At 34.5% G+C, this 13,436-nt stretch overlaps 2 protein-coding genes and 1 non-coding gene across 4 annotated transcripts; 1 reads left to right on the top strand and 2 right to left on the bottom strand.

The window, feature by feature from the left end:
* Positions 1–3,575: 3,575 nt before the first annotated feature.
* LOC140831190 (calcium-dependent protein kinase 1-like) lies at positions 3,576–8,445 on the bottom strand. Of its 2 annotated transcripts, XM_073194999.1 has the most exons (8): positions 7,546–8,440; positions 6,655–6,798; positions 6,307–6,459; positions 5,491–5,606; positions 5,247–5,414; positions 4,287–4,414; positions 4,102–4,201; positions 3,576–3,889 (listed from the first exon to the last, which is right to left on the bottom strand). In XM_073194999.1, the coding sequence occupies exons 1-8, from the start codon at positions 8,201–8,203 to the stop codon at positions 3,806–3,808; spliced, it is 1,551 nt and encodes a 516-aa protein (XP_073051100.1). In that variant the 5' UTR covers positions 8,204–8,440; the 3' UTR covers positions 3,576–3,805. The 2 variants fall into 2 exon arrangements, with proteins under 2 accessions (XP_073051100.1, XP_073051101.1); XM_073195000.1 differs by lacking the exon at positions 3,576–3,889 and having other exon boundaries at positions 4,277–4,414; positions 7,546–8,445.
* Positions 8,446–8,644: 199 nt separating this feature from the next.
* On the bottom strand, positions 8,645–8,716 carry TRNAG-UCC (transfer RNA glycine (anticodon UCC)). The gene has a single exon. It is a non-coding gene; the product is annotated as a tRNA-Gly (tRNA).
* Positions 8,717–9,574: 858 nt separating this feature from the next.
* Positions 9,575–12,635, top strand: LOC140831189 (putative aluminum-activated malate transporter 3). Its single transcript, XM_073194998.1, has 6 exons — positions 9,575–10,088; positions 10,195–10,335; positions 10,417–10,686; positions 11,041–11,180; positions 11,281–11,427; positions 11,967–12,635. Exons 1-6 carry the CDS (start codon positions 9,791–9,793, stop codon positions 12,570–12,572), a joined length of 1,602 nt encoding a protein of 533 aa, XP_073051099.1. The 5' UTR covers positions 9,575–9,790; the 3' UTR covers positions 12,573–12,635.
* The last annotated feature ends 801 nt before the right edge of the window (positions 12,636–13,436 follow it).

Below are 13,436 nucleotides of genomic sequence, written 5' to 3'. Positions count from 1 at the left end.
CATTAAAAAATTTGTTGTTTATTTTATCAGGTAGTATTCTCCAATTACCAAGAGAAAAATCAAGTAATTTTAATTTATTCTTATTATAATATTATATAGAAAGGGTGTACCCACAGAATATTATAGTGACATATTATCTTGATTTGTGGACCAACATAAGATTATAAATATGTCGTAACGAGCGAGACGGAATTCCTTAATTATACTAGAAAAGAATGTGCTTCATGTAAGGCTAAATTCAGTTGATGTTAATGTCAAAACACTAGTCTGAAATATTGAATAACACGTGGTCAGAATGTGCGCCTAATTGGTACCGTAACATACAACAATTTGAAGTATTGTGGTCATTTTGATTTTTAGATGAATTTTAATGTGTACTATATAATAGGAGCTTTATTTTTGTCTGCGTAAAAAGGCTTATGTAAACACTTCTTTTTGTCTGAATGTTTCATTTTTTAAATTTGCATATACCGTCTTTAATGCATTTTCTACTGTCATTCATTTCTTCGATGACATTTTACCCACTTGAAAATTTGATTTAGAATTAAGTATATCTATACACGCCCCTCCAATGTTGACATTACCCCCTACTTATGTTTCCACTAGGTCACTTGAGGTACCACACCGCTCAAATGTATCAGTGTTCATAGGCTTAGTCATAACATTAACTATGTTAACCTTTGTATTAATCTTTTGCATATCCACACTTCATTCATCTACTACTTCTCGAACAAAGTGAAATTGAACTCCAATGTGTTTAGTCATAGAGTAAAAAGCAGGATTCTTTGTGATATGCAAGGCACTATGATTATCACAAAACAAATAAACTTTCTCTTGTTTGTGTTTGACCTCAACCAATAACTCTTTAATATATATTGTCTCTTTGCAAGCTTGAGTCGCTGTCATATATTCTGTCTCCGTTGTAGATAACGTCATAACTGTTTGCAGTTTGAAACTCATCTTACTACTCCCTCTGCAGATATAAACACATAACTAATATTATATTTTCTCTAAATAGGATCATCTGCATAATTTGAATCGACATAGCTCCTGAGTGTAAAATCTGATCCTCCAAAACATAATGCAGCATTTGAGGTATCTTTAATATATCTAAGGATCCTTTTAACTGTATTACAATGCTCTCGTTCAGGATTCGTCATGTACCAACTAACTACTCTAACTGCTTGAGCATTTTTCGGTTTTGTACAGATCACGGTGAAAATAAATGATTTCTGAATGAGGGGAGCTCATCGTTCTTATAAAAACGCATATGAAAACTCGTCTTCTCATCTAAATGCTTCATTTGTCAAATTTGCATCTATCGTTTTTAATACATTTCTTAATGTCATTCATTTCTTCGCTTTCAGCTAGCAATGAAGCACACATTATGTGTTGCTAATAATATAAAGAATAATGCTTTTGTAACTTTTTAGTAAATTATTTTGAAACAAAATCAAATCCGAAGTTTAAATGCTGACTGAAACATAAAAATATTTTTTGACACAATGAGGTGAAATTGTAGGACCCAAGAATCATTTGGTAGCACATAAAATAAATTATATTTAAATTTCATGTATCTCGTTTGTTAAAATATAAATATTTATAGACATTTCAAAAGATAGCTGTCGTTGAGCCACCAAACTTAAATTCATATTCTTTAAATAAAATGAGTTTATGGTGAGTAGAGTCAAATCCACTGGGAACGAAAAATTTATTTCTTTCGATGAAATAAAATAAAAAGAGGATATTTTTGGATAAAAGCTGATTAAAATATTAAAACTAAAATTAGCTAATAAGAAGAAATAAAAATCTAAAAGAGAATTAAAGAACATCGATGAATTATTAACAAAGGAGATAATTCAATCCTGCTAAATTATGATTTAATAGTGTTCTACTATTCAATGGTACAATTGATAATTGACTAACAAATTATTTACTCATGTAGTTCTAAATAATTAGCATTAGAATTGTATGAATAACCGCTAAAATACTTGTGTTATCTTAATTTAATTGACCGAATTCAGCATCAAGTCAAAACATATCAGTAATCAAATTAGCAAGATAGTGTTCCATATTAATTCAAGATAGCATTTTCGTTTTGTGAAAAGAGTTAATCCTAAAATCTAATAACTGATATAGCAGCAATTGATAGATCGAGTTTGGCTGATTTATTTAGACTAAATATGTTATGATAGTACAAAACACCTAATCTAGTGCTACTTAGATACCAATCGGTCATGACAATTACGGATCGTTAAATTCATAGATAACAATATAAAATCATATATCAAATTAAAATGTCAGATTAATCAACATACAACTTCATATAAATAAATCATAAACCAACAAATATTTGAACAAAACAAGACTGTTAAATTAAAGCACAAAAAACCTCACATTGTTAAGATTGAAATATCCATCGAATCATAAATAAAACTTAGTCTAGATTTCTTGAGAATAGATAAAAAATTCTTGCGTCTTCTTCTTGATCTTCACGTTGAAGACGTGGAATTATGTCTCATTTTTGTATGCCCCACTTTTGATTTACATGTGTAGATTATTGAATGGGTCAAAGGATAAAAATCCATCAACTAAAGAAAACTTAATGTAAAAAAAAGATAAAAAAAAAAAAAAGAATATAGAGTTCTTGTAGAATAAAACTCTAGCTTATATTTATTTCACTCAATAACAAAATCTCTCTCCAAATTTTTTTTCATAAGTCAAACACATGATTAGGAGTCTAAAATCTAGCATTATCTTCACAAATTTCGAATTTCACTGCTTGAAATTATCGCCAGATTCAATTATTACAGGCCGCTGAAGAATGTCACAAGGCGTGACCACGACGTAGTCATGCCTTGTAGAAAGTCCACTTCTGAATTTTTTTTGCTCCAAATCCTCCATAAAGTTCATATCAACAACTTTAAATGTAATACAAAAGAACATTTTTAGCTAATATTTATCCCAAGAACATAAAAATTCTTCTTATAACAAAATAACACAAGTTTTTCTTGAATATAAGTTTATTTTGTTTGATTTTAGATTATATTATATTATTTGTGAGTTTGTAACAGTCCAATTACATTGATAAATTATTTGTTTTATGTTTTAGTCCAAAAAACATAATTATAACCATAAAAGTCTAGTTTTTCTATAAGCTGTAAAATTCTATAGCATTCATAAGTGTTTAATATATGATTTTGCTCATAATCATTTTAGTCAACAATCAAATAAAATGTTCACTCAATTTCTATAAAATATCAACCACTTCTTTTTTTGAATTACAACATTTATGTATTAATTCACTATAAAATTCAAAATTTAAAATTAGTCATCCAAATAAGAACCAACTAAACCAACCGAAATTCTTAATTCGGTTCGGTTTGTCAAAACAGATGGAGCATATTTGGTTTTGTCTTGATGGGTTTCAAAGCTTTTGTTTAAAATATTTTATGAAATGAAATAGATATTTAATTTTATTTTTTAAAAAAAGAATTAAAGTTATTGCACCGACTAATTGTACAAGTTTCTATGTTTTAACCACATGAAGCCTTCGGTTCAAGGCTAACTCGAGCTTTTAGAAAAGACCCATTGGGAAAATATATACCAACCACATCCTGTACATCAATCTCACCAGTAAATCATCAAAGTGTGGGACAATTTCCAGAAAATTAACAGAGGAAAAAACCAGACAAAAAAAAGATCATTTCCCAACCTCCAGTGGCTTCAAGGGAAACTGAAGCAACCATCCATGATCCAGCTCTTCGGTACATGTATAATTTTGGTCATGAATCCAGTGTTGATTCTATTTTCGCCGTCTATTTGCGACCAAATCTGGGTTACCTTTCCTCATCATTGCAACAAATTCATCATAGTTTATTCTACCATCCTGTCATGGGACAATGATAACTAATATATGATTTTTCTCATAAAAATAAAGTTTATTCTTTATATTCTCTTATATCTACACAATTAAGCATAATTTTCTCGTCATTTTCCAACTTTCTGAGAGGTAAATAAATCTTGAGCTCAAAACTTGTTCCTGTGTGTAAATAAGAGATTATTGAAGGAAAAGAAACTTTTGGGAAAAGAAAACTTTACATTGTCTGTGTCTACTTCTGCAAGGATTTCTTTAATCGTTTTAGCATCACCCATGTTGTATTCTTTCATCGCATGCTCGAGTTCTTCCATCGTGATATACCTAATTTCAGAGGCAAGTATTAGAAAATTGTGAATGCTACTATCCAACACAATAAGCAGAAAGGTGGATGCAAACCAAGTGTTACCCGCTTTTGTCCTTGTCAAAATATTCGAAAGCTTTGTACAGATGGTCTGCCCTTTCGACTCGGTTCATGTGCATTGTCGCTGTTATAAATTCAATGTAATCTATTGTTCCATTTCCATCAACATCAGCCTGGAAACACACCTCATGAAATCAAGAAGCATCTTACAATGTTCAGAAATTATGAAATGTGGCATTTTTACTGCAAGAAAATATACTGAAGAGAAGAAAATTGCCACAAAACTGCACCACAGATTCCATACCCAAAAATGTTGTCTGCAACTCTTTTTCACTTACCACGAGAAAAATTTGAATGTGACCCCAAACTAATAGTGATAATAAGACTTAGCACCTACTGACAATAAAACTCAAATCTTTTCAGCTATATAGCACATCCTAAACATCTCAATTGAATCATCATGCTACGGGCAGCTGAACAGAAAAACACGAAGAATTGCCAAAACAAACAATTCTCTATATCAGGATCAAATACCAGTTAAATGAACTTAGTTGGCCAACTAGAACTTAATTGGATAGTTAAGTAGTAAGTTAAAACGTTAGATTCAGTTAGTGGATGTTGCAACCATCTTATTCTTATGCTCGTGTATAAAGACTCTTTTGTGATCATTGAGGAATAATGCAGATCAAAATTTTCTCCATTATGGTCTCTCTCTTCAGAGCTTAATACTCTACCCAACAATTGTTCCCACTTACAGAACATATTGAACAAGTGACTTTAACTCTAATAGCAATTGAAACCCCAACATTTGTCACTTAACCAAAGTTTGTAGCTTTTAATAAAACCGAATCTTCAATCTTGAACAATTGTAAAGCACCTATGCACGACCAACTTTCAATAGTTATCTCTCACAATGAGATAACATGACAAGTTAATCAACCGGCAACCCAAGAGTGAAGTTTATGGCCCTCTATATAGCTTTGATAAATAAAATCAGATGGGTACCGCTTCCATCAACTGTCTCGCTTCTGATTCAGAGAGTTTGGTACCCAGCTTTGGTAGACCAGCTTTTAGTTCTTCAAAAGTAATGGTTCCACTGTTATCCGTATCCATGGATTTGAACATCTCCTTCAAGCCAATGATTTCTTCTTCAGAAAGATTTTCTGCAATTACCTAGAAATTGCAGCAGCTTAGAATTAGTCGGAAGCACAAAAAAGTGCAGTCTGGTATATGAAGGATATATTTCGACCTTGAGAGCTACTTTCTTGAGCTTATTCATCGCTCGGAACTGCTTCATTCTACTTAAAACAGCGATGTCAAGAGGCTTATCAGATGCATCTCCATCTTCTCTCATCCATGGATGGTCTGTAATTTTTAAAGTTGGACGTTGTTATATAAGTATGGGACCATTTTGATAATGAAATGAAAGAATAATTAATCAGAAGGCTATCTTTTGCATCATTTATCCCGAACAATTTCCATTTCTAGAGCTGAAACTAATCACTGCCATTTAATTTTTGTTCTATTCCCCAAAAAATATGTTTTCTCGTCATTTTCAAATCTCCAGACCTGATAATTACTTTTCAGCCACCTTATCGTCATTTACCAAAAATATTATTTAATGCCTGCTCAAAAAATAAATTTAAAAATTTTATGCTACTCAAAAGAGCATTAAGAAACCAGACATATCCGATGTGATATTACTAGCCCTCACATTCTAACAACTGTGACATATAAAGTAAAAGATGGCTCACTGAAAAAAAAACTCAAATATACAATATATTCTATAATTAATTTCCGATAACATATTCCAGAAAATAACCGGACAAATGTTACCAAAGATTTGTATGAATTTTTCTATATAGTCTATATCGCAAACTTTGAGCTCAATTCATGACTACGGTGGATTTCAAATATTTCAAAGAAAGAGATATACGAGTATTCATCATCTTATAGATCTTCGGTACAAATTATAATATACGAGAAACGATGAACAATAGCCTTGGTTCCCATTTCCACTGAACAGACATTTTAACATTCTGAAGCAACAAAGAAAGACACTTACTTAAGACTTCAACTGCATTCAGCCTATCCTTAGGATCAGCTTGTAGCATCTTTTTCACAAGGTCCTTGGCGCTACTTGATATCAATGGCCAAGGTTCAGATACAAAATCAAGGTGACCACGCAAAACAGCTTCAAATATTCCCTTCTCATTCTCTGGAGATACAATTGAAAACATCACCAACATATCACAAATAGACAGGAATTCCTGACAACAATCCTAATAGATGAATTAGTTTTGTGCTTCACTTGTCAGTCAAGCATTTCCATTCTGCGCCCTCTACCTTCAGATTTATGAGCCTATTTTAATAACTAAATAAAAAGTGGCTGAAAATATATAAAAAATGATACCTCCCCAGAAGGGTGGAACCCCACTGAGTAAAATATAGAGTATCACTCCGGCACTCCAAATATCAGCTTCGGAGCCGTAATTTCGACGCAACACTTCAGGAGCCACATAGTACGCACTACCAACAAGATCCTTGAATACTTCTCCTGCAGTCGGTAGGTAGTGAACATAGGATTTAGCATTTCCGCAATAAATTCAATAGAACTACTTTCGTTACAAATCTGTTTTGCCTTGGATACATGATTCAAAACATTAAGCAATAGAATATAAGAAGAGAATCTTTGTCAACAAAATATTTAAACATTTCGTATAAATTATTTTTAAGTGGTCTTTCGGTGTTTATTTGACTTATCATCGATAAGACCTGTGTTTATCCATGATCGAGACTATTCTTAAAAACATTAAATTCAACGCTGGCTTTCTGTTCGCACAAGGAAGAAAAACCAAATAAGTGTCTGTTTTCTATCTTAACTCCCGATCAAGAAGTGATCAAGAAAATATGGAGAGCCATCTTTTTATTTAAATTTCAATCAAATTAACCAAGTGAATTTTCATATGATAGTGCTCGTGCACATTTTTTTATCGCATAACTAGTAATGATATGAAAGACCTAGGATTAAGCTCATGAAAACTAAGATCCACGAATCACAAGCTAGCTCCAGGATAAAAAAATTTCCATTATTGCTATTGATTTCAACCACAGCATTGCTTAAACCACCAAAAGAGCTCTTTTCCCGTCAAAGAAGGTGAAATAGCTCAGTATGTAATCCTTCACAATTCTAAACTCGCAACATTTATCATCTGACGAGATAAAAAAAACACTCTTACACATTTTTCCATGCATAAACATCTTCATAGACAAAAAAATATATCACTTGGTCATAAAACACTACCTTGTTTGAAAAACACGGACAATCCAAAATCAGTGGCCTTAAGCGGTGAATCCTCGAGAGTACTCAAAAACAAGAAATTCTCAGGTTTCAAATCCCTGTGCATAACCCCCATGGAATGACAGGCGTGCACCACAGTCACAATTTGCCTACAAAGCCCCGCCGCCGCGCGCTCCGAGTAATGTCCCTTAGAAATAATCCGATCAAAGAGCTCGCCGCCGCCACACAATTCCATCACCAAATGCACATTATGCCGATCTTCGAATACTTCTTTCAGCTCCACGATATTACGGTTCCCGGTGAGATGGTGCATGATCTGAACCTCACGGCGGACGTCGGCCACGTCATCTGCGTTCAGGAGCTTCCTTGTAGCGATCGATTTGCAGGCGTAGGTCAAGCGCGTTGCGCGATGGGTCACGAGATGGGTCACCCCGAATTGACCCCTGCCAAGTTCCCGGCCAAAAATGTAGACGGAATGGATATCCGACATGGGTCGTCCGAGGACGCGGCCAGGGCCGGCGGGGAGGGGATGGCGGGGAGGTGGTGGCGCGTCCGAAGGCAGGACGGTGATGGCGGGATCTGCCCCGCCACCGTTCGCCTGGGCCGGTGGCGTGACGGTGGAAGTGGCGGTGGTGGTGTGAAGGCTGCTGCAGTTACCCATTGGGCCGGATTTACGTTGACTGAAAAGTCAAACAATTCTCTAGCGAGAGAGATAGAGGTCCCCTAGCTTGAAGTTGGAACGATTTCAGACTCTTGGTAACTTGCGCTTGTTTTACGGCTTTTGTCTGAATATCTACGACGAAATGACTCTACTGCCGCCGCGTGATTGGCAGATCAATCCGTGGCTCGATTATTATTTTAACAAAAGGGGAAACTTCCATGGAATTCCCAAATTTTACATTAATCCAATTTTAGCTCAAATTTTTTAAAAAATCCATCACGTTTGTAGCGTGGTATTACTTCGGAATCTTCAAATCGACACTGTGTGGATCCAAATTATTCACATTTATCTTTTGATCTCAAAAAATAATATATAAATAAATAAATATACACATTTTTCTCATGCACCTGTGGCATGTTAGCGAAAGGAAAAAGGTAAAACTGCGTTTGCCGGGAGTCGAACCCGGGTCTATTGCTTGGAAGGCAATTATCCTAACCGTTGGACTACAAACGCGACTTGCAATTGTCTCATTTAGTTATTTATATATTATTAAACATTCGTTTTTTTAAAAGATCGAAATTACGCTTATATTAAAACCGTATCATTCCAGTCGAAATTCTAATTTTACGTAAATTCAATGGAGATCGTACTCAAACAACAGAAGGTTCCACCAGCAAATGAGCTCGAGGACGGTCCCTTCCGGATTTGAATATTGACGTGGGTCAGGCACATTTTTTTTAAAACAGCATTTGAGGGATATGGCACTCCAAGGCATCCAATTCCAGCATTAGCATATGGTGAAGAACATAACATTGTCTCGAAGCCATGCAACACATTTCTAACACGGTTTTTAAAATATTACTAACAACGATTTTGCGCTAAAGAACCCTTAATAGTGTGGAATTGCGATGTTAGACGTATATTACATCACAACAAAGACGTGTCGTTTCTGAAAGTGATTAAATGTGAGAACTAGCAAGCTTTGGTTATGGAATTTGGAAGTTTCATCTGTGAGGATCAAGAAATAACATGAAATTTGTGGTCTTATAGCTCATGTTACATGTATTCAAAAGCTTGTTATAGATATTGTTGTTTATAAATTTTGTTCTTTGTTTAGAATTTTCATCAAAGTAAATTGTCATTATCTCACCTCCAATATAGTGATCTATCGGAAAAAATTCACATTCTATAAATGAAAAAATTTAAAAGATATTTTATAGGGAAACAATTATGAAGAATAAACAGTAAAATTTTTAGATTCTAATTCTCTACTGACCATTCCACATTATTGTTAAGCATCTTTTATCCAAGGTTTTTGCCCCATTCTTTCTTCTATTATTGCTGTTTATTCTTTCTCCAACATTGTTTCAAATCTTGTCTGCTCATGCCTTTCTAATCCTACTTGCATCAGCCACTTAGCCATATCCCTTCTTTAAATCGAATTTGCCTCATCTCACTTGTTTCATCTTTTTCCCCGTGCCTTAAAGATGGCAGCACCTCTATTTTAGCCGACGAAGATCAAGAACTAGAACAAAAGAGTCGACTAAGAGTTAGAATTCAAAAGTGTTCGTACTTCTTCATTGGAGAATGAATGGCCAAAAGGGTAGTGTTGAAATCGAAATGACTCCCATTGAGAAAGATAATAAGATATCAGATTTTAACAGAAATTATGTAGACGGAGTTAACTTGTTGTGCAAAAGCTTCATTTTGAGTGTTTGGGAATTCTGCAAAGAAGATGTTGATAGAGTAACATTTTCTCTTAAAGTCGGCCTCGCGGTTCTTGCTGTATCGCTCTTGATATTATGTCGAGATTCTTACAAAGTTTTTGGCACCAATATTATCTGGTCTATCCTAACTGTTGCCATCATGTTTGAATACACAGTCGGTGTGTATAAACATTGCATAAAACCAGCTCAAAAGTTTTTCAAATTTTGTTATTTTCTGAGTACTTATTTGACCATATTCCATGCATTTTTTGACATGAATGCTAGGTGCCACATTTAATCGAGGATTCAACAGAGCACTGGGTAGTCTTCTGGCTGGAGTCATGGCTATAGCCGTTGCTCAGATTGCTTTAAGTACCGGCCAAGTTGCTGAACCAATCATAATTGGTTTTAGCATCTTCATTGTTGGTAAGTATTTTTCAACTCTTAATCCCCTTCGACTGCCGCTGAGTATATTAGTCTAAGAAACGTTGTTTTAACATTTTGTAGGAACGATAACATCATTCATGAAGTTATGGCCATCCTTAGTTCCATACGAGTATGGATTTCGAGTAATACTTTTCACCTACTGTTTGATCATCATTTCTGGTTATCGAATGGGAAGCCCGTTCAGAACAGCCATGGATCGGCTCTACTCTATCGCCATTGGAGTGATAGTAGCAGTATTAGTTAATCTGTTGATTTTTCCTATATGGGCTGGGGAACAGTTGCACAAAGAACTTGTCAACAACTTTGCCTCAGTTGCTGATGCACTTGAAGGTATTTCAAGTTATGAACCACCATATTTATACATATATACATCCAAATAGTGTGCGCGCGCGTACTTGCAACCTAAAATACCTTTACTTTTACTCACGTTTGTTGAGTCTGTCCTGTTATAAACAGAAGGTGTCAAGAATCCAACTTTTTTTATATGAAACAATCATTAATGGTAAAAGAGAGTTAAATTACAAGTACACTGGGCATAAGATGAATCAAGAAATCAAATCCTTCCTAATACATTCATAAAAGAACATCAGCTACGTCCTACCAATTGTCAAGAATCCAACTTTTACTACTTGTTATTGCTGTTTGATTTAATCGTTAATGCTTTGGGCATTCGTTGTATTTTAGAATGTGTTCGGAAATACTTAGAAGTAGATGGATCAGAACAACCCGAGTTCACAAAGACTGTCATGGACGCGTTTCCAGATGAACCTGCCTATAGAAAATTCCGGTCAATTCTGAACTCGGCCTCACAATTTGAAACTTTGGTATTATATTTGATCAGATGATCTTTTGTGGATGGATGAGGTTAAAAGAAATATAATCAGCAAATGCTCATGATTTTTTCTGCATCTGTTTTCTGTCTAGGCCAATTCTGCTAAATGGGAGCCACCACATGGAAGGTTCAATCACTTCTTTTATCCATGGTCTGAATACGTGAAAGTGGGTGCGGTCCTACGCTATTGTGCATACGAGGTCATGGCACTTCACGGTGTGCTACACTCTGAAATTCAGGTCTCGGAACATTCATCTATCGTAAATTTTGATAATGACGACATTCGAACATGATTGAGCTCGAGCCAAATCTATACAACACGAATTCCTAAAACCTAAAATATGTCTGAAACAGGCCTGCCATATATAAGAAACACAGATGATCATCATGTCAATGATTCTCCTTTAGTGGCTTTCCTTTTTCTTTTGCTTTTGGCGATACCTTTAGTGGCTTTTGATGATGCACAAAAGCCGAAACATAATATAAGGCCTTTCTAATTACCTGAGAACATAAAGAATCAACTTCGATAACAAAGGCGAATCAGATTAAAAAAACGAATCAGTGGTAAGAATATATTCGGAAAAGAGTAGAGATATAAATTTTGTAATACTTGGTAGGAAAAACCCAAATTTGGAGAACTTTACACACAAACCGTAGTAAGAAGCTGTGACTTTTATGCAAATTTCATTATTAACACTAATAGCTAGATGATAATTGATAAGTTCGCGAAAAAAAAAAAAAACCCTTTGTCTGATACATACTATTTTCTTTGTATCAGGCCCATTATAACCTTAGAATCACATTCCAAAAGGAGATCCAAGAAGCATCAAGCGTGGCAGCAGAGCTAGTCCGATACCTAGGCCAAGATATAGACCACATGCAATGGAGCCTCAAGTCTTGCCTCCTTAAACGGGTTCACAGCTCCACAGAAAAACTGCAAAGGGCCATTGACATGCACTCGTATCTCCTAGCATCTACCATCGACCCACCGGATAATTCGTCTATGCAACAAACAAAGCTAACTCATGCATCGTCATCAACCTTTTCTGATCTTGATACGAAAAGTTTAGAACAAAATTTGTATACCCCAAATCAACTTCTGGGAACTACGGTACGCTTGCAGGTCGAATCGTATCGTGAGATTATGAGAAAGCAGTCGAGAAGGAAATATTCTTGGCCATCAAGAGAAGTTGATGCTTTCGAAGACGATCGTGGCATTAACAAGGATTCGATTCCTAAAATGCAGGCACTAGAAACTACTACAAATCTGTCACTTGCAACTTTTACCTCGTTGCTTATAGAATTTGTGGCTAGGCTAGATCACTTGGTTGAAGCAGCAGATGAACTCTCAGATATGGCTAAATTCAAACAAGGTGATGCATAGATATATTCAGGCAATATATTTACTATAAAAAAGATTATGGTGGTTCATGAAATACACAAATTTGTATTACGTAAAGTAAACAAACAATATATATAAATTCAATATCTCGTTTCACCAATGGCAGTGGGTGTTAAATGTATTTAAATTTTTTTTTAGAAAAAAAAAAAAACTCGATCTAAAGAGATATAAGTCGATCAGTGAGTTTGCTAAATTAATAATTTTGACAAATTAAAGAATCTCAAAAATCAATATTCTGACCCAAGTTTATATATTGGTCATGTATAGGACGGAAAAACTTGCATTTTAGTACCGATTCCAGATTATATTCTGCCAAAATTTAGCTTGTTTTATAAATTAATGTAGATAAAAAGAAATCAATACTTAATAGAATTATAGAAATACAAAGAAATACACATCACTCGCGAACAAAATGAAAGTATCAGATGCACGTAAACCAATTACCAAGAGTTTCATTTGTCCAACCAGCGTCCATTTTCGGACAAGTTTATTACACAATTTGTCTGACTAACGCAGTTTTCGTTGTGTCCGTCCGGACTAAAGATAGTAGTTGCGGATTCTCAATTACATAAAAATAAAAAAAAATAAGAAAAAGAAAACTGAAGTGTCAAACAAGATCGTCTGATGACTCGTCTTATTAAAATCTTAGAAAAGATTATCCCAAAAAAGTTAGTTGTAATTAAAAAACCTATCTAAATTATTTAAATTTAAAACCTTTTACCATCAGTCGACACGTCGGACCCACATAATAAAGCATAATCTTGCGGAACTTTGCTCCGATTATCATGTCTGCAAAATTACATATGATCAAACTGTTCCAAACAAATTCTGCTATTCAATTTTATT

This window comes from Primulina eburnea, chromosome 4 (assembly GCF_022965805.1).
Source record: "Primulina eburnea isolate SZY01 chromosome 4, ASM2296580v1, whole genome shotgun sequence".
Lineage (NCBI taxonomy): Eukaryota > Viridiplantae > Streptophyta > Magnoliopsida > Lamiales > Gesneriaceae > Primulina > Primulina eburnea.
This window is presented reverse-complemented; position numbering and strand designations above follow the sequence as displayed.